Source organism: Peromyscus leucopus, chromosome 1 (genome assembly GCF_004664715.2).
Source record: "Peromyscus leucopus breed LL Stock chromosome 1, UCI_PerLeu_2.1, whole genome shotgun sequence".
NCBI classification, from domain to species: domain Eukaryota; kingdom Metazoa; phylum Chordata; class Mammalia; order Rodentia; family Cricetidae; genus Peromyscus; species Peromyscus leucopus.
Genome location: NC_051063.1, coordinates 170,312,823 through 170,333,296, shown reverse-complemented (window position 1 = coordinate 170,333,296; position 20,474 = coordinate 170,312,823). Strand labels below are relative to the sequence as shown.

Here is a 20,474-nt window from a genome sequence, read left to right as displayed (position 1 = left end):
CCAGCCCCTCACTGGGGGATTCTAGGCAGGGGCTCTACCACTGAGCCACACCCCCAAGCCCCTCACTGGGGGATTCTAGGCGGGTGCTCTACCACTGAGCCACACACCCAGCCCCTCACTGGGGGATTCTAGGCAGGGGCTCTACCACTGAGCCACACCCCCAGCCCCTCACTGGGGGATTCTAGACAAGCTCTCTACTGCTGAGCTACAGTCAGCCCTCTTTTTAAGTTTTCATCTTAAAACAGGGCCTCGGTAACTTGCTCAGGCTGATCTTGAAGTCATACTTCAGACCAGAGGAGCCTTGATTCTCCCGCCTCAGTGTCCCAAATAGCTGGGATGAAAGGCCTGCGCTTGTTTTTTATGCACATGTACTGGAGTTCAGAGAGGGCAGGTAGCAGAATCAGCTGCCCTACTCTGCTGCCTCTTCCATCAGCAGGTGGAGGCCACTCTCTCCCTTCTTGTGGTAGCTGGCTTTATGACTTGCCTTGACCAGATGAGGTAGAAATCAAGCCGGCCGAATTCTAGAGCCTCAGCCTTAAGAGCAATTCTGAGACCTCCATGTAAGTAAGCCCAGGTCAGCCCGCAGGAAGACAAGTGCACCAGGGATTGGAAGCTAAAAGGAGCACCCATGGATATTCTGGGCTTTTCACACTTCTTGCCTACTAGGTGTATGTAGCCAGTGAGCCCCAGGGTGGCAAGATGAGAGCCACCAATCAACGCACAGAATCATGGGAAGTAACAGTTTTAGCCTCTTGAGTTTTGGGGGAAGTTGTCAAAAAGCCATAGACAGCCACTCTTCCCACAAGGCCAGGTTACATAAACCACGGGCCCTTGTGCTCTCAGACCAAACAAAGCTGAGGGACAACAGGATGGAGGGAGCTGGGGCTTCTCTCCTTCCCAAGCTGCCTCTCCAAATCCAAAATTGTGGAAGCGGGGATGGGAATGTGAGATAATACTAATAATAGCGGCGGCCGCTAGTGTTTCTTGTGGGCTTAGAGTGTGACAGCTCTGTCAGTGTGGGAGGGTGGTATTATTACCTCTGTCTTACAGCTGAGGACACGGAGGGCCGGAGGAGCAGAGTCGTAAGTCAGTGTGACCCCGAAGGCTCAAACCTCTGCTCTTTAAGCCTATGCCAGACAGAGCTCAAGTGGACAGAGTGGGGGAGTGGACGTGGGAGAGCCGGACGGACCGGGGGAGCTGGAGAATCAGAGACAAGAGCCTCTGCTGGGGCTGGGATTCTCCTGCCAGGTCAGAACACAGAGCAGGACACAGGTTAGGGGTAAGGCGTCCAGGCCAAGGCTGCCAGCCAAATCAGAGCAAAGAGGAGAGAGAGCATAGGTCTGAGACCAAGCCAAGACTGCGCACATCCAAGCCCTGTTTCTTCCCATGCGACAAGCCCACCTCCAAATCAAAGAGTGAGGGCCCTGGGCTCGGGGTCTGTCTCCAGCAGTCTGAGCTTATAGAGGTGACGAAAAAGGAAGCCTAGCACAGAACTGGGGGCAACAGTCAGGACACGGGACTTCAACTTACAGCCCTGGCATTCAACGAAAGGGCCAAAGCTCCCTTTCTTCCCGACCCCCCTCCTTCTCTTCCCATATTAAGGATTGAACCCAAGATTCCCACTGAGCAATGCCTCCAGTACTCTTTGTTTGTTGGTTTTTGTTTGAGACAGAGAGTCTCACTAAATTGTAGCCCAGGCTGTCCTTGAAGTCACTCGGTAGCCCAGGCTGGCCTTGAACCTTTGATCCTCCCAGTGATTCTCAAGGAGGCTCTTTCAAGACACTACTGTCTGAGAAGCCCAGTGCTGGCACAGGCTAAGGATGCTTTGGAGCCCAGTCCTAAGAATGGATGCGCATCTATGCGAAGAAACACAGGTCCAAGAGCAAAGACTGCACCAGGGCTCAGGGTGGGAACAAAGATCTAATTTGGAACAAGTTAGAGAGATCATCAGTGTCATAAAAGGATCCCAGGCAACTACTAAAATAGCAAGGTCTGTAAGATATATTAAGAGGGAAAACCCACTAGCTACAGAACAACCTGTACAATGTGCTATTCTCTGTGAAAGAAAGAGCTGGGATGTGCTTGTACATAGACGTTTCTGGAAGGCTGCTGGCCTCCGAGAAAAGAAAAAAAAAAATGAGGGGCCAGAGAGGGATGGAGGCTAATTTTGTCCTTATTAACTCTAGGGTTTGGTTTGGTTTTGAGACAGGTTCTCACTCTGCAGTTCTGGTTGGCCTGGAACTCGCTGTATAGACGAGGCTGACCTCAGATTCACAGAGATCCACCTGCCTTTGCCTCCTGAATGCGGAGCTTAAAGATGTGAGGAAACCCCCGCCCCACCGCAGACTCTCTCTCTCTCTCTCTCTCTCTCTCTCTCTCTCTCTCTCTCTCTCTCTCCTTATTAACTCTTTATGGAAGTCCTATTTTTTTTCCCATTGGTTTGAATTATCTTCTGTCCCCTAAACAATGTTTAAGGTAAGACCTCGTGCTGTGCCTTTAACTCCTGCCCTGTTCTGGGATTACAGGTGTGCTCCACCATACTGCAAAGGACTAAAGCGGGTGGAGCCATGGTAAAAAGGAACATCCAACAGTTGGCTGGGTGGTGGCTCCAATGGGTAAAGGGCCCACGGTGCAAGTGTGGATCCTTAGCATGCATCCATGTAAACCCAGAAGTGGCATTAGACATTTGTAAGCCCAGAGCAAGGAGAGTGTGGCGGGTAGAGATGGCAGACCAGGGGTCAGGGCGAGGTCTCTGTGGCCAATCTAGCAAAACAGCAAGTTCTACACTGGAGAGTGAGAGGGAGATGGGGGAGAGGATGAAAGGTGTGTGTGTGTGTGTGTGTGTGTGTGTGTGTGTGAGAGAGAGAGAGAGAGAGAGAGAGAGAGAGAGAGAGAGAGAGAGAGAGAGAGCTTTTTCAAAACAAGATAGAGGGCTAGCAAGGAGAGACTCAACCTCCACAACGGCACTATCGAATCCCTGTGAGCAAACACACATACTGGAGCCCTTTTGCCCTCCAGGAATGAAATAAAAATAAAATAAGACAGAGGGGCTGGCAAGATGGCTTAGAGGGAAAAGCAAGAACCCATATAAAAAGCCAGATGTGGCCAGCGTGGTAGCACCTGCCTTTAATCCTTGGGAGGCAGAGGCAGGTGGATCTCTGTAAGTTCCAGGCCAGCCTGGTCTACAGAGTGAGTTCCAGGACAGCCAGGGCTACACAGAGGAGCCCTGTCTCAAAAACAATAACAACACAAACAGCCAGATGTATCTCAGCACCCCTACAGCAGGAGTGGACCAGAGGCAGACCTGACTAGAAGCTCACAGGCTAGCGACACAGAACAGCAACAGAAACAGGAGAGACCCTGCCTCAAAACAAGATGAGAGGAGAAAATCAGTTCTCAAAAAGTTATCCCCTGAGCTCCACACATGGAAACATTAAAGAAACATTCGAACTGGTTCAAGGGGGCTAGTGAGAGGGCTCAGTGAGTAAAGGCACTTGCCACCAAGCCTAAAGACCTGAGTTCCATCCCGGGGACCCACATGGTGGAGAGAGAAAACCAACTCTAGTAAGTTGTACACATATGCATGTGCACAGACACACAGACACACACACACACATACACACACACAGATAGACAGAAACACACAGACACATAGAGACACACACATCTACACAAAGGTCGATAAATAAATGGAATCACTGGAATCACGGGGTCTCATGTCTCGTATGTGCCAGGCAAACACTACCGGTGAGTTGGCTGCAAAACCTCATGTTACTCTTTTACTCTGAGACAGGGTCTAAGTTGCTCAGGCTGGCCTTGAATTTACTCTGTAGTCACTTCAGAGTGGCTGGGGTCTCGGTCCTGGCTTCAAGCCTTTAATTTATTATTATTATTATTAACTGCTAGTGTGTGTGTGTGTGTGTGTGTGTGTGTGTGTGTGTGTGTGTGTGTGTGTGTGTGTATGACGTGCACCTATGGAGGTCAGAGGGCAGTTTTGGAGCCGGCCCTTCCCTTTCCCCTTTGGTGGGTTCTGGGGATTGAACTCTGGTCATCAGGCTTGCATGGCACGTGCTTTACTTGCTGAGCTGTTTTAGCTATCTTGCTGGCCCAGCTTGAGATCTTTTTCTCAGAAGATACAACTAAGAATGAAAAGGCAGGGCTGAAGCCATCGCTCGCTCTGTGCTGCTCTTTCAGAGGCCCGAGTTTGATTCTCAGCCCCACGCGGCAGCTCCCAACTACCCACAGCTCCGGTCTCGGAGGTTCTGACACCCTAGTCTAGCCTCGTCGTCGTCGGGAATCAGACAAGCACTTGGTACGCAGACATGCATGCGGACAAGATACTCATACACACCCGGTGCTGACTGGTTTTCATGTCAACTCGACAGAAGCCAGAATCATTTGGGAGGGAGGGAACCTCAACTGAGAAAATGTCTTCCATTAAACTGGGTTGTAGGCAAGCTTATAGGGCATTTTCTTAATTAGCGATTGGTGTAGGAAGACTCAGCTCACTGCGGGTGGGGCCATCCCTGGGCTGGAGATCCCAGGCATTATAAGAAAACATGCTAAATAGGCCATGGAGAGCAAGCCACTAAGCAGTGACCTCCCACGACCTCTATCAGTTCCTGCCTCCAGATTCTTGTCTCACTCCCCTGCATGATGGACAACAAGCTATAAGATTAAACCCTTTCTTCCCCATGTTGCTCTTGATCAAGGTGTTTTTGTTTTTGTTTTTTACCACAGAAACCTAACTAAGGCACACATAAAATAATAAAAGTAAAATGAAATTTAAACATAGTAAATAAATCATTTTAGGGTCTGGAGAGATGGCTCAGTGGTTAAGAAGAGCACTGGCTGCTCTTCCAGAGGACCTGGGTTCAATTTCCAGCACCCACATGGTGACTCACAACTGTCCTTAACTCCAGTTCCAGGGAACCTGACACCCTCACACAGACATACATGTAGGCACAACACCCATGTACATAAAATTAAAAAACAAAACAAAACAAAAACTTAAAAAAAAAAAAAAGGCCAGGTGACTCACAGAGGGCAGGAAGATATCTGTGATACATGGTTTCAGGCAAAGGGCATGTATCCAATGTATCCAGAAAGTGAGTAATTCCAAAATTAAGGAAAAGGTCATTATCACTCCCCCCACCCCCACTTTTGGCAAAGTACTGGAATTGAACCCAGGGCATTACACACACAAGGCAGATGCTTGACCACTGAGCCACATCCCCAGTCCTTGGGGTTTTTTGTTTTTTGTTTTTTGTTTTTTTTCTGATGGGGTCTCTCTATGATGCCCAGGCTGGCCTGGAACCCCAAATTATCCTGCTTCCACCTCTCAATTCTGGGATCACAGCTGTGCACCCACTTGCTAAGCTCCAACTTCTCAAAAACACCCCAAAAGAGGACCTTTTCAAACGGCCAGTTGACACACAAAGGTGGTCAGACACAAACAAAAGGCACCATGCTGCCATTGGCGGTGGCAGCACCTTTATGCACTGTCACCAGGGAAAATGGAGAGTGATGGAACACACTGTGCGGAGAAGGGAAGGGAGGCAGCCATTTTGGCAAATTCCTCTGCTAAAGCTCAGACACAGGGCGACCCAGCAGCCCCAATCCTCAGAACGCACCCATAGAAACGTCAAAACAAGGTCATGAAAGTCATAGGAAACAACGTTCTTGGTGCCATGACTCATAACAACAAGATCCAACGCCCATCTCTATTTGATGGGTGCGAAAACTGTCACGAGACTAAACTCTGCACAACCATGTGGCTCTGATAAAGCTATCGGGCAGAAGGTGTCAGGTGTGACACCACACAACAGAACGAACGTGATTTGTATGTACGAAGGTGTGCAGGTTAGTGACTGGAAGGGACTGTTTCAGGATAGGGAGCTGGTTATGTAAGTGTGTTTAGCTTGTGAAAATTCAGAGAAACAATGTTTATAATTTGTGCAAGCCACAAGTGTATGTATGTGTATGTAACACTTTTTTAAAATTCTCTTGAAGTTGAGGGTACATATCAGTGGTAGAACACCACCCAGAATCCCCCAGTGAGGGGCTGGGGTGTGGCTCAGTGGTGGAGCCCCTGCCTAGAATCCCCCAGTGAGGGGCTGGAGTGTGGTTCAGTGGTAGAGCCCCTGCCTAGAATCCCCCAGTGAGGGGCTGGGGTGTGACTCAGTGTTAGAGCCCCTGCCTAGAATCCCCCAGTGAGGGACTGGGGTGTGGCTCAGTGGTAGAGCCCCTGCCTAGAATCCCCCAGTGAGGGGCTGGGGTGTGGCTCAGTGGTAGAGCCCCTGCCTAGAATCCCCCAGTGAGGGGCTGGGGTGTGGCTCAGTGGTGGAGCCCCTGCCTAGAATCCCCCAGTGAGGGGCTGGGGGTGTGGCTTAGTGGTAGAGCCCCTGCCTAGAATCCCCCAGTGAGGGGCTGGAGTGTGGTTCAGTGGTAGAGCCCCTGCCTAGAATCCCCCAGTGAGGAGCCCTTGAGTTTGATCCCCAGCAAAAGACAAGATAGGGACAGATGGCCTCTTGAAAGTAAAAACAAAAATATAAAATAGGGAAGGTTCTAGAGCATTCCTGACAAGCTGTTTGCTTTTTATGGAGCTAGGATCCAAATCCATGTGCATGAATACTTGGAATGCAATTTATGGGATCCTGACCTAATCCAAACCCTGTTCTCTGTTCGGAGTACTTTATCCTCTCACTTTTTGTTGTTATTGTTTGTTTTTATTGAGACAGACTTTTTCTATGTAGCCCTGGCTGTCTTGGATCTCACTCTGTAGCCCAGGCTGGCCTTGAACTCACAGAGATCCACCTGCCTCTGTCTCCCCAGTGCTGGGATTAAAGGCGTGTGCCACCACACTTAGCTTATCCCTTCACTTTCAAATTTAATGTTATTGTTTTCCGTGTATGGGTGTCTTGCCTGCATGTATGTCTGTGTACTGCACTTAGCAGTCCCTTTGGAGGCCAGAAACGAGCATCGGAGCCCTGGGAGCTGGAGTTACCGACCGTTGTTAACCACTACTGAACCCAGATCCTTGGAAGAGCAGCCAGTGCTCCTAACCACTGAGCCATCTCTCCAGTCCTTTCCCCCTCCCTGTAAAGGAGCCAGGAGCACAGAAGAGAGTGGCACTCAGGTCACGCGGGTGTGGATGGCAGTGCCAAGTCCACAATACAGCCCTGCGTGCAGGAAGATGCAGAAAGTGACTCAGTGTGGCACCAAGCACAAGCACATGGATTCTGTTACCTCAGATCAGCTCTGACACCTTCTGGTTAGGCCGTCTTCAAATGTCCCGGAACCTTCCCCTACCTCCGTCTCATCTGAGAGCAGCTTCCACGAAGGTGCTGAGCTCAGGGCTCTGAAAACTGAAGGCTGGGCATTGTGCTCGGCCACAGGACTGCTGACAGCCATGTTCACTAGGGATGCATGCTCCAGGCATCTGGCTGGGCATGGTGGTGGTGCAGTGTGCCTTTAATCCCAGAAGTTGGGAGGCAGGGGCAGGTGGACCTCTGTAAATTCGAGGTCATCCTGGTTTACATAGAGTTCCAGGGCAGCCAGGGCTACATAGGGAGGCACTGTCTCAATAATAAAATACAATAAATAAAATAGAAAATGTCGATGAACCGATGGGATGTGTCCAGCTACACGCATTGAGGATGTTCATCTAAACAGACATCTGAATGGCCCTGCTGCCCATATGTTCTCTGCCCTCCTGTACCTCATCTGGAAGCCCTTCGTCCAGCCTCTTTGTCAGTCTTTATCTCTGGGAACCCCTCGTGACCTGGTTTGGAATGCGTGTCCTGGTGTCAGCGTGTCCCCTCCATCACGGGGACATCACCTCCCCGCCCCCACTCCCCCCTAAAGGCACCTGTTGACTCGTTTCTGTGTCTCTAGAACTGGGGCCTGGCCAGGGACACAGCAGCTACAGCAAATATTTAAGGAATTGAGGAAAAGAATGGAGTTCATGGATCAAGAATAGTATTGGTTCTCAGGCCTCGGGGACTCTCCTGAAATCCTCCCCGCTGACCTCTAGCTCTGCTCCCCTCCGAGGCCTCATCTCTTTCGATTCCAGGATGTATTGGGGATGGAGCACAGTGTACACATACGTGCCCACAACCCCCCACTGACCAGGCCTCAAGGGCCCTCAGTGTGGCCATTAGGAGGTGTCTGGTTTCCCGTCTGCAAGCCATCTGTCCCTCTACAACTGTCTCGCTGGCTCTTGTCCAGGGGTATTTGAGGTCTGCTTTAGGGCAGAAGTTCCCAGGGCCTGGCTGCTAACGAGGGCTCCTAACACCCGCTGGAGACCCTCTGAGCTGCTCTGTCACAGAGATTAGCTGACCAGCTAAGTGCTGCTGAGCATGTGGACAGGGCAGGCTGCAGGCCATGGACTTGGCTGCTGAGGAGAGCGAAGCCACCTGGCTTGTCCAGCCCCCAGTCCCAGCTGCTCAGGAAAGCTCCTGCCCACCAGGCTCTGTGTGTAACCCCCTGTGTCCTACAGTGCTGGCAGGAAAACAAAACCACTCCATCATGGAGCAGCTGTGAGATCAAAAATGACGCCTAGGAAAGGTCTAGTGCACAGTGGGTCCCAAGAGACTTTTTGTTTTGTTTTGTTTTTGGAGGCAGGATTTTATGTAGCCCAGGCTGGCCTCGAACTCCTGATTCTCCTGTCCCCACCTCCTGAGAGCGGGACCTGTGGTGAAGGGGACTGACCCCAAGGCCTCGCACATGCTAGGCAAGCACTCTACCCATGGAGATAGATCCCAGCCCCTCGCGAGCTCCCTGACACTGCGTGGTCTCCTTGCTTGGTGCTCAGGGTCAAGGGCTGGAGCTTCAAAGCACACCGTTTATGACTCGGACTCCAGCCTTAGAGACGAGGCTTCCAGTCCCGGCTCTGCCACACACTTGCTGTTACTTCACCTCTCTGACCCTCGGTTCCCACATTTTCAAGGTGGACACCCAACAAGCTGGCGTCTATGGACGCATTCGATTGGCAAGTGTGACAAAATATTCGTTCCAGCAACGGCGGTGAAAAGAACCTATCACAGAACCTGGTCCCCACTGCAGAGCCTGTGCCCTCCCCTGCTCCGGCTGTGGCTGCAATGGTGACACCTTGGTCATAGTCTGAGGTTGCTGAGTGCACGGGACACTGCGCCCCGCCCCCCGGTTACACGGTACACTGCCCTGTACCACCTGAGGGACTCCTCCCCATCCCGAGGGGTTATGACAGCCTTCGAAGATGTTCAGGGAAGATCCAGCACCAGGGTCTCTCCACCTACTGCTCCCCGCCCCATTTGGGTCACTCACCAGGATAGTCGTGACCACTAGTGTCTTGTTGGCTAGAGTCTGTGACAGGTTGATGTCCAGGGTAGTGGCGTTCATGGCCAGGGTCCTGTTAGAGTACCACACCCCTATCTGGGGACAGAGGAGACATCATCAGCACACACTCTGTTCATATTCTTGGAAGCCTTATGGGCCGCATCCCAGCAGGGCGCTGGTGTCACCCTGGGCCTGCTTACCTCACGGTGGCCCTGGCGGGACTTCTCCAGGATGCGCAGCGTGTAGTTGGTCCTCTGACCTTTGCTGTTGAACTCAACCCGCCCGGTCAGCCCGTCATACTCTACCTAGCAGGGCGGGAGGCGGGGCAGAGGGATGGGAGGCAGGGCCCAGGGACAGGCGGAAAGGCCAGGCAGGGATGAGACAGACAGATGCCGACAACGCCGTACAGAAAGGCGCAGAGACAGGTGAAGGGAACGGAGGGGGCGAGATCAAAGACAGCACGGCACATAGGCAAGAGAAGGAATGCAAAGGAACAAGGCCCAAAAAGGGACGTAACCCCAACAGGGAGAGCGGCACGGACAGACAGGACACAGGAATGAGGAGGAGGCCCGGGGAGTGGAGAGTCAGGATAGGGAGAAGGCAGAGGGTGGGCAGGGTAGACACAGTCATTGCCCCTGCCTGAGGCGGCCGCTGCTCCCCACCTCTAAGGTGCCCCCTTGCTCCTGGCTCACCATGCGCAGGTAGTTCATGAGGCTGGTCCCATGGGGCCAAATGTTGGCCGAAGTACAGGCCAGTGGCTTGACGCCAATCTCCTGGCTTCGGTTCAGCTCTCGGACAGCGCTCACCACCACGTGCACGGCGTCAAACATCAGAGCTGCAGAGAGCTGAGTGTAGCGGGAGGCGAGACAGGGCGAGAAAGTGTCAGCCCCCCAAGGTCCCCGTGGAGTCGCCCCAACCCTCAGGTGCCTGTCTTTGCAGGTGTGGGAAACTGATGTGTGTGGGGGTGCCGGCCGGGACGGACTGTGGTGTCTTTCTGGGGACATGAGTGACAGTGGGGAAATGTACTGCCTTGTACTTTGGTGGGGCTACACGCAGCATGTCTATTTGGAGAAGATCATTTCTGAGAGTCTGTTATTCTGTTGTTATTGTTGTTTTGGTTTTTATAAGACGGGGTCTCATGTAGCCCAGGCTGGCCTGGAATTCAATATATAGCTGAGGCTGGTCTTGAACTCCTGATCCACTTGTCTCTAACTCTCAAATGCTGGGATTATAGGCATATGCCACCATGCTTGGCTTGTCTGAGAGGAGTCAGCCTCGAGGGCCAGTTGTCTTCCTGAGACAGCCAGGTCTGCATGGTTAAAGTAAGCAGGCCAGACAGCCACTGGTAACGTCTGCTTGTGCCTGGGGCACGCTATGTTATGGGAAGGATGAACACAGCGGGCGAGGAGACAAGAGAGTTTAAGTTAAGTGTTGATCCTGGGCGTGGAAGGCAGGTGCCTCTGAGCTGGGAGCCCACTCCTGGTACTTCCCGACTGAATCAGCGGGTCACGTGTCAACTCCTTCCTGAGCTGTAGAAGGGAGGAACCGCTCTCTCCACCCTGAGCACAGCTCTGGGGATGAAGGGGACAGCGCGCCTCAGAACAAAGGAGAGGTGTTTCGGCGCTGAGAGTTAAATAGTGGGACCCTGCCTCTAAATAAATAAGTAAATAAAAATCGGAAGTACAAGTTACATTTGGCAAAAACTTTGTGAGGGGGAAGCTGCTGGGTCTGTGGGGAAATGCACGGGAAACAGGGGCGGGGATGGGGAGTACAAATGCCTGCCCTGAGATGTGGAGAAGAGGCTCCGGCCGGGCTCGTCATGGGGCCTCACTCTGAAGTCTTGGGTACCAGAGGATTCTGGTATGATCAGAAGGAGACCCACAAGCCCTCTCTCCAGAGTCAGTGTGTCTTAGTGTGAGTGGGTATCCACGTGCTCACCGCAGGCCCAGGGTAGGTGCTGGCTTCACAGTTCTCTCTCCAGGACATGTTGAGACTGCGCACAAACTCCGGGTAGAAGGGATGGGAGGTGTTGAACATGGAAAAGCCCAGGATGTTGGAGGAGTCCTCTACGATACCGTCCAGATGCAGGATGGGGAAGTCCTGGGACCAAGAAGAGGGGTGAGGCCTGCGACAGGACTGGAGCAGGGAGGTATGGTAGGCGGGAGTTGGGGGGGCATAGGTCGGGGTACGCACCATGGTGGTGAGGATGTACTTGTAAAACGCTGAGGTCATTCCCAGCTCCGAAGCCTGGAGAACACAGGAGAGGCCAAGAGGCAGAGAACGGTGTGTGTGGGGGACCCCAAGAGGGGAAGAGAGATTTAGAGGCAGGCCTGGTGAGGAGACATCCAGACAAAAAGAGCGAGCAGGAGACAAGTGAGGGTCCCTTGCGGCCCACCGCCCTGGCTGGGGCCAGGGAAAACAGTTTTCCCAACAGAGAATGGGGCCCTTGGATGTCTACTGCTTCCTATGAAGGCTCTCACAACTTCCTGCTGGAGACAAATGGAAGCCTGGGAAACAGGGCAGGCAGGGACAGAGACCTTAACCTTACCCCTAAGTCACCCAAAACCACTGGCGCTGCCAATGTTTAGGGCTCAACCTGTTTGGTCATCCATTAGAAAAGCAGCCGGCTGCCAGGCCTGGGGGCACAGGCCTCTAATCCCAGCTACTCAGATGGTTAAGCCAGTGAGACTGCAAGTGCAAAGCCTGTCTGGGCTACAGAGTGAGCGTGAGGCCACACTGGGCAACTCTGGAGGATCTTGGCTGAAACGAAACTAAAAAGCGGACTTAGGATCGAGCTCAGTGGCAGAGCCCTTGACTAACAGTTATGAGGCCCCAAATTCATCCCCAGAAACATCAAAAGAAAAGAGGAGGGAGGGAGGGGGAGGGAGGGAGAGAGGACAGGAGGAGAAGGGAAGGGAGGGGAGGAATTCTGCAGTTGAAGGCAATCGGTTAGACTCTCAGGGTTCATTCTTGGAGCGATCTCTTCCCTGTGATCCCCGAGGAGGACAGGCTGGATAACCGCCACCCTGACCCCACACGAGAAGTCTAACAATACAGGGCTCCAGCTTTTACTACTAGTGGAGTAAGGGCAGGGCTTGGACACATGGGTATCGGGGAAGGGGAAGATGCACACAGTTCCACGGGAGAGATCTCTGCCCAGGTAGCCTGTCAACTCAGAGCTCTTCCCTAAGCCCTCTATATCCTCAAGAGTCTGCTTGACACTTCTTCCCGTGGGCTGAGATCAGCAGTGACATATGGTTTTAATTAAGAGAAAAACAAATGAAAAACAAATGGAGAAAAACAATACAAATTCGATTATCAAGAAAAATTAAGCACAGGGGAAGTGAATGAATGATTAATGAGTACGCCTCATTGATGGACGGGATATGCTAGGCCCATGGGGAGAGGTCCTAGCGCTCTGGGCCCTGGCCTCCACATGTATAGCTTCTATGTCTATACAATGTTCAAAATATCTGCCTTGCAGGATAGGGAAGAGCCCCAGTTAAGGATGTTCGTGAGCCCTTCAACACAGAGCTCCAAGAAAAGCCCTAAAATCCTCACGTCCCAGGTCAGCCTAAACTACCCGCAGAGAGATCTCGCCTCAAAAACAACAGGTGCTGGAGAGATGGCTCTGCAGTTAGGAGTGTGCACTGCTGAACCCGAGTTCAATTCCCAGCACCCACATGGCTCACAACATCCCGTAACTCCAGTTCCAGGGGAACCCCACACCTCTGGTACCGGCACTTACATGCACACACACACTCCCCCCCACATAACATAATTAAAAATTATAAATCTTTTTAGAAAGAAACAAATCACAGCAACAACAGAGTCCTAAAGAGTGATGATCCAGAATTTAGTCTGGGCCAACTCTAGGGGTTTTCCCTGCTGCAGGCTTGGTACAAGCTAAAGAAGTGGGACCCACTGCACTTCACAGAAAAAAAAAAAAGACTATTCTGGGTCATGTGACCAGTAAGCTATAAAACAAACAGACCCTATGAAACCCACAATCCACCATGGAGGTATCTGTCCTCCAGTTCTGTGGAAACACGAGGGAGCCCACCTTACGGAGGACGAGGTGGGAGATGGACGCGTTGGCGTCGATGATGATGGTAGACACTTTGTCATCTCGGATCTCCTTGAGGAGCGGCGTGGGGTCCCGGCTGTCATCTAGCATCCTCACGGATAGCGTTTCCTTAGAGATGAGGAAACCTCGCACCAATTCTTCTAATCGTAGCAAGCCTGAAGGAGCGCCAGGCCCCATGTTAGAGCCCTCCCTTCTGCCTGCCCAGACACAGCACCCTCAGATGTTCCATCCCCTCTCCCAGCATGGGGCAGCTGGGCGGAAAACTGGAGAGCATTCGAAGGAGGTGGAGCGGCTGTGTCTGGAACAGCTGGGGTCCTTGGGGGCACTGGGCTTGGGGACTTAACGCTTTGAGAGATTTCCCCAAGTAAAATCCCCTCTGAGATATCTTCCCAGATTTCTAGATGTCTGACCTACCCCTTCCTGACCACACACTGGAGTGTCTGACATAACAGCTCATTGTCCCCTCTGCCTGTCTCCCTCGTTCGGGTGATGGGCAATCACGATGTGCCACTTGCTCAGGCCAGAACTTTGATGGCAGGCTGGGTTCTTCTTCTTTTTTTTTCCCCCTCCTCACTTACCCAGTCTCTATTTCAAAACACATCAGATCCTATCAGACCTATCACACCATGGTCACTGCCCTGGCGCAAGCTACTGCCACCTCTTGCCTCTTGCATTGGCCACGCTCGCTTGAGTCTGCTCCCCAAACAGCAGCCAGAGTGATGGAAGCAGATGTGGCCCTGCTCTGTGCCAAGTGCCTCATCTCCTCACTGCCACTCAGTGTTTCTGCTTGCTCCAGCCACATGGGTCTCCTCTTTGTCTCACAGAGTCAGCCTTCTGTCCTGTGGCCTCAGCCTGGCTGTTCCCTCTACTTGGGGCCCTATTTCTCAGGTTCCTCCACGGCTAACCCTGACCTGCTCTAGCTCTTTCCCTGGATGTCACCTTCTCTATGAGGCCCCCGCCTGCTACTTCCCCTACCCCCACTCCAATCCCTATGACCTCCTTCTTTCCCCAGAGAACTTAACTCTACCAACCATAAGGGGGTTGCCTGATGTCTGTCTTTGGAAGAGAGGTTTGACAAGGACGACCATCTGAGTCTACCCCTCTCCTGGCTGTCCTCCTAACATGAGAGTCTGACATTCAGCAAGTGCTCAGTAAGAACCTCCAGAAAGAGAAATTCCTTCTAGAAGTTCCAAAGCTCAGTGCCCTCCCCCAACCTCCACACTCACAACCCACCCCCAGACCACCACACTTGAACATCTCCAAGAGTGTCACACCCAAAGTGTGTTCTTGAACAAGCTGCTCTCCTCTTCCCTACCAAGTTCTGGTGTCACTCACGGCCGGGGCACCCTGCCCTACCCTGTCCAACTTTTCTCCTCAAGGAGGCCTAGCTCCCCATCCAACTGCCTTCATTTCACCTAACCCACATCGCCTGCCTCCCGCCGTTCTGACGCGCGCGTGTATCCCTGTGCAGTCTGTCATTTCTCATGACACAGATTTGACCATGTCCCCTCGTCCTGAGCTCCTGCTTGGAAACCTCTAAGGCTTCCCTGGCCCTCACCTCACTGTTCCACACTCTAACCTCGGGACCCCTTTAGGGCTGCACCCTGGAGCCTTCCACCTCTGTCCCACAGGATCCTCGATCAGAACGGACTGGCCCAATGTTTCATATTCAGCTTAGAGGTAGCATTCTTAGAATGTGGGCTCTGAGCCTCCCAGACGGTCAGAACCCTTTCCGAAGGCCCCACACGACTCCTGGCAGCCCATGTACCCGCCATGTCCCAAGGGCTCAGTGGCCTGAGGCCTCCCCTAGACTGAAAGTTGCATGCAGGGGGCAATTACGAGCAAAATGAGATGATAAATACATACGGAAATGCCAGATGAGATCTTGTACACTAACTAAAATTAATACATTTTTTTAAAGTTGTACACCAGCACTGCCCCCTGCCACCCCTCAAGCCTGGTGAAAGCTGGGCGAAAAAGGTTCACTATCGGTGACTCGCACGGGTCTCTCTGGGACAAGAGGGGTTCTATGGAACCAGATGTCCCAGTTCCTAAAGGGGAAAGAGACAGTGGGAACTAGCAGGAGCCTGGTGGGACCAGGGAACTGTGTGGGACATTAGGGCTCTCGGGAAGGGGTGCCTAGAGAGATGTTAAGAGAACACTCAGTTCTCCTCACACTCAGCCTTGGCGCAGATGAGGCTAGCCGAGGGGTAGTTAAAGGACTTGAGGATTCGGGAGACCGCCAGGCTGACGTCCTCATTACTGGGATACAGGCTGACAGATGCGAAGCGAAGGTACTGAAGGCGGGGCGTCTCCTCAGGACCCACCTTGATGTGGGGAATCTGGACAGAAAGGGAGGCATTGCTTGCCAGGGATCCAAGCCCCGCCCCCATTCTCCACCCCCCATGCCCCACCTCACCTCCTTCTCCCCACAGATATGGCTCACGGTGGAGGCTGAAGCTGGGCTGGAGGAGGGTCCCAGGACAGACACGACCCCCTTGGGCAGGATCTGACACACTGTGAAGGGAAGAGACCAGAGTCAGGGAGCCTCTGCTTCTGCTCCCTCCCCACCCACAGGAGACAGTCCTGGTCCAGGAGAGGACCCAGAGGCTCAGAGCTATGGGATCCTCCTCCAACAGCCTGGATTCCAGAGGACCAGTCCCTGGCCTGCTCAGAGGGAGGCAGAGAGACAAAGCCACAGAGAGACAGGCCAAGCCAAGAGGAACACATGTGTGTGTGTGCGTGTGCGTGTGCGTGTGCGTGTGCGTGTGCGTGTGTGTGTGTGTGTGTGTGTGTGTGTGTGTGTGTGTGTGTTGAGGAAAGGTCTCACTATACAGCCCAGGCTGTCCTGGATCTTGCTATGTAAACCAGACTGGCCTTAAACTCATATTCCTCCTGCCTGGGTCTCTGAATGCTGAGTCCACAAGCCTTCACCACCATGCCCAGCTCTGTGGGCCTCCTTCTGAACTGCAAACCAGGGGCTGACTTCCTCTACCTTGCAAGCACTTCAGTCACTTTACTACCCACGATGCCCCCCTGGAGGGTGAAGCTTGCACTTGAAGCTGGCTATGTGTGATGAATGAGGTAGGTGGTACAGGCCTGAGTTGGCCATCCTGAAGTAGAGCAGGGGTGCAGAGGATGGAGAGGAGACGGACGGGAAAAGAATCTGGAGACAGGTAAGAGGCAAGATGAGTCGAGTGGCTCTCAGGAGAGAGATGGAAAACAAGGACCATTTTTAGGCGTCGGTCTGTGCAAATGGTGGGACCTTCAACACAGAGGACATAGGAAAAACAAGTTTGGATTGAGACGTGATGTTTTAAGTTAGCCATGACAGAAACTCAGGATGGGTTGGTTGAGGCTAGAGGTCGTGTTAGAAGGCCTGCTTAGGAATGTATGAGGCCATGGGGGTAACGGAGAGAAGAAGAGCGAGACAGAGAAAGGATGGGAATATAAATTAGATCACACGCTAAAAGGATTACAAACTAATTTCAGACATGGCTACATTTAGGAGTTCACGATTTCCCGGGATTCTGTCAGGAATGGCTGGGTCCAGTTAGTCTATAGACGTGCCAGGAATCTCCCTTTAACTCTGGGTCCCGATTTCCTTTGACTTGGCTTCATTTTCAGGATCTCCTCAAACACACACTGACTCCAGCTAGCCAAGATGGCTTCGCCCCACACTGTTCCTTGACTCAACCCTAAGTGCATGCCTGTTACCACCTGTGTCTTCGGCCTCCATGTCAGCGTCTCCCAGACTGTATCCATGATGTCAAAAAGACCTGAGCAGTCTACCCCATTCCTCCTCTCGGTGATCTGAAACACCCACAACCTAACAAAGCTAGTGTAAAGGCCGGTAAGGAAAGAAAACTGTTTCCACGATTGTTTATTTGTTGTGCTTGGGGTCAAACCCATGTATCATGGATGCTAAGCTATCCCTGATCTCAGGCCTAACATGCTGTTGTTTGAGTTTGGGTTTGGTTTGGTTTTTCAGGCGGGATCTTACGTAATAGATCAGGCTGGCCTAGAACTCTGTAGCCATGAATCACTTAAAATTCACTGCAACTTTCCTGCCTCAGCCTTCCATGTGCCCAGACTGCAGGTGTGAGCCACCATGCCCAGCATAAAACATGTCTTAATACAGAAGGTTGCAAAGAGCTATGATCCCAGCCCAGCTGGGGCAAGTGCTCTGGCTGGTTCTGTCAACTTGGCACCAACTACAGCCATCCGGGAAGAAGGAACCTCAGTTGAGGAACGGCTTCTGTCAGACTGGCCTGTAGGCAAGTCTATGGGGTGTTTTCTTGATCAATGATTGAAGAAGGAGGGCTCAGCCCTCCGTGGGTGGTGCTACCCCTGGGTAGGTCGCTCTGGGGGTATACAGGAGAGAAATCTGAACAAGCCAGGAAGAGCAAGCCAGTAAGCAGCACTCCTCCATGGTCTCTGCTTCAGTTCCTGCCTTGAGTTCCTGCCCTGACTTCCCTCCATGATGGACTGTATAACCTGCAAACTAAAACAACCCTTTTCTCCCCAAGTTGGCTTTGGTCAGTGTTTTTATCATATCAACAAAAAGCCAACTATGATGCCGTTTATGAGGGCCGTGAGCATCAACAGACACTTCTGCGGCCCTCCCATGGGGCAAGCCAGCTCTGAAGGGCGTGCAGGAGCAGCGCCACGCGCCACCGCCTGCTCACCTGCTCCAGAATGCCCTTCTTGACCCAGCAGGGATTTTTAAAGCCCCAGGCCTCAGTGCCGAGACCTCACAACCCAGCAGCATCCACTCCCCTGAAGCAGAAAGAGGCATGGCCAGGGAAAGGGGCAGATGTGAGTATAAACCTGAGCCGAGGAGGCCAGGGTGGGGTGACTGGCTGAGGCCCCACCTGCCCTGCCTCACCCCACACCCCTGCGGCCCCGCTCACTGGTGTCCGTGGTCTCGTACTGGCTGTCCCGCTGCAGCTCAAAGATGTCTACTTCCACTCGGGCCTTGGCTGGGACCTCGATGATGCCGTTGATCTGTTCCCGGGCCAGGGCCAGAGCCAGACGCTCACCGCGGCCACACACGGTCTGGTCGTCCAGGATTGCAGCTGAGAGGAGACAGGAGTTGGGAGGGGCCAGAGTCCTGGGACCCCTGAGAAAGGCTAGCTGTGGGGTCTTGGATCTGTGGCCTCTAGACTGAAGGGAGGTACAGGTACGAAGGGTCTGGATTCTTGGATCTGAGGCTAGAGAGCAGGCTGTCTGGGCACATGGGTCCAGGGGAAGAAGTTGGGGGACAGAGCACTTTGGTGCCAATATGCCTAGTTCCCGAGGAGGTGGGGTGCTAGGGCCTCACCCATGCGCAGTGATGACAGCACCTGGCAGCTGGGGTTGGCGAAGGCAACTATCAGCAGCAGCAGCAGCTCAGCCGGCATCTTCCTCCCCTCCTCATGGGGATGCAGCTGCCGCGGCCCCCACTCGCCACCTGCAAGAGACCCCCCAGCCCCAAGGGAGACGGTTGATGTGGGGTGCAGAGTCTCTTGCTGGGTAGGGTGGCAAGCATAGTCCTCCCAGACATCGTTGGGGAAGAATCCAGCTCCCTGGGGATACCAAGCTCATAGTCCTGAGCAATGGAAGATGGAAAGGTCAGAGGTCACTGATAAGACAGTAATTGCTAGAAATTTCAAGTAGGAGTGATTCTGGGGACCAGCCCCACCCCAACAGGAAACTGGGAAGTGCCACCATCACCCCAGTCCCGCCCCTGTCTCTGGGCAGGCAGCCGTTACTAGGCAACAGAAACTGGCTGGAGAGGATGCAGTGGTTGCTAGGCAACCCCATCCCAAGCCTCACTTGCCACCTTCCTGACGTCCCTGGTTCCCACAATCCCATGGGAGAGAGGCCTGGGTACCCAGGGTCTGATAGGTGAAAGTATCTGGGAATTAGGAAACTTGGTGAGGGGAAATTGGGATGGAAGGAGGGACGGAGGGAAGGAGGGAGGGAGGGACTCCACATAGCAAAGAACCCAAAAAGAGAGTACAGAAGAAAGAAAAAAGAGGAAATAGAAAAAAGTATCTGGTGAGAGGCTGCAAAATGAAAGATGCAGGGACCCGGAAAATGCAGAAGGAAGGGGAAAACAGGCAGATGGATATGAGAACAGAGATGACAGAGACAGAGAAGGGAAGCGGAAGGTTAGAGACAGGACTGGGAGACAGACAGAAAGAGAAGGACAGGAAGACGTGAGATAAAGGATAGAAGCCTGAGAAAGGGAGAAGGGCAGATCAAACAAGGGGATGCCAGTGCATGGGAGAGAACAACAGGGAACTCGGGGAGAGGCACAAACCAGCTCAAGCAACCAGAGAGAGTCGGTAGGAAGAAAGGAAAGCTGGAAGACTGGTGCGAGAGGTGGGTGCCGAAACACCGCCTGCACCCTGTTCTGGGGAGCTGGGGTGTCTTCTCACAGATCCAGCCTCAGGGAGTCCAGGGCACTCCAGGTCTTTGGAAGTGTAACCACTGGGCGGGATGTGTTTTGCCAGATGTGCATACGGATCCCCGGACCTGGTTATAGGCCATGTGCCAAGGGGAAGAGGGTCATTGTAGAGCCTAGAGCACTGTGAAGTATGTCTAGTGCCCCCCTGCATCCCACCTGGACCCACAGAAAGACTTCAGCTGGTGACAAGCCAGAATGAGAAGTACTGGGGAAGGGCAGAGTCCCAAGCCAAGGCTTGGAATTGGCTTCTGTGGCCAGAAAAGTCCAGGCCAAGGGGAAGGGTGCCTTATCAGCCCTACACTTGCCCCTACTTCCTGGATGACCTTGAGAAAGTCCTCCCGCACACCCCTCTCAGCCTTTGGTAAAGAGAGCCTGAGGGAGAGGAGGGCATGCTCAACAGACTGGCGGCTGCAGACTACGATTTAGAACTAAGTGGAGGCTTGACCAGGACAGAGGAGCAAGGAATTCTGGGAGAGCTAGAAGGAGAGTTCTCAAGGGGAAGGGCACGAGGGAGGGGGGTTCATCCTGGGACATCTGGAACAAATGGGGATCGGGGACTACAGACAAAAAGACTGAGACAGAGCAGAAGGACAGGGACCCACAGGTGGCAGACAC

The 20,474-nt window shown here is 52.9% G+C and overlaps 2 protein-coding genes across 2 annotated transcripts in view; both read right to left on the bottom strand.

Annotated features, from left to right (window-relative positions):
- LOC114688528 (carcinoembryonic antigen-related cell adhesion molecule 1-like) overlaps positions 1-20,474 on the bottom strand; it is an 875,221-nt gene that overhangs the window by 281,230 nt on the left and 573,517 nt on the right. The window lies entirely within an intron of this gene.
- The window catches only part of Grik5 (glutamate ionotropic receptor kainate type subunit 5), a 63,224-nt gene that overhangs the window by 40,094 nt on the left and 2,656 nt on the right, over positions 1-20,474 (bottom strand). The window contains exons 2-11 of the mRNA XM_028860002.2: positions 18,729-18,857; positions 18,319-18,483; positions 15,825-15,922; positions 15,582-15,747; positions 13,382-13,560; positions 11,512-11,565; positions 11,257-11,418; positions 10,011-10,163; positions 9,519-9,623; positions 9,307-9,414 (exon numbers count right to left, since the gene is read on the bottom strand). Of these exons, the coding sequence (XP_028715835.1) occupies positions 9,307-9,414; positions 9,519-9,623; positions 10,011-10,163; positions 11,257-11,418; positions 11,512-11,565; positions 13,382-13,560; positions 15,582-15,747; positions 15,825-15,922; positions 18,319-18,483; positions 18,729-18,807 (1,269 nt within the window). The 5' untranslated portion in view covers positions 18,808-18,857. The remainder of the gene's footprint in view (positions 1-9,306; positions 9,415-9,518; positions 9,624-10,010; positions 10,164-11,256; positions 11,419-11,511; positions 11,566-13,381; positions 13,561-15,581; positions 15,748-15,824; positions 15,923-18,318; positions 18,484-18,728; positions 18,858-20,474) is intronic.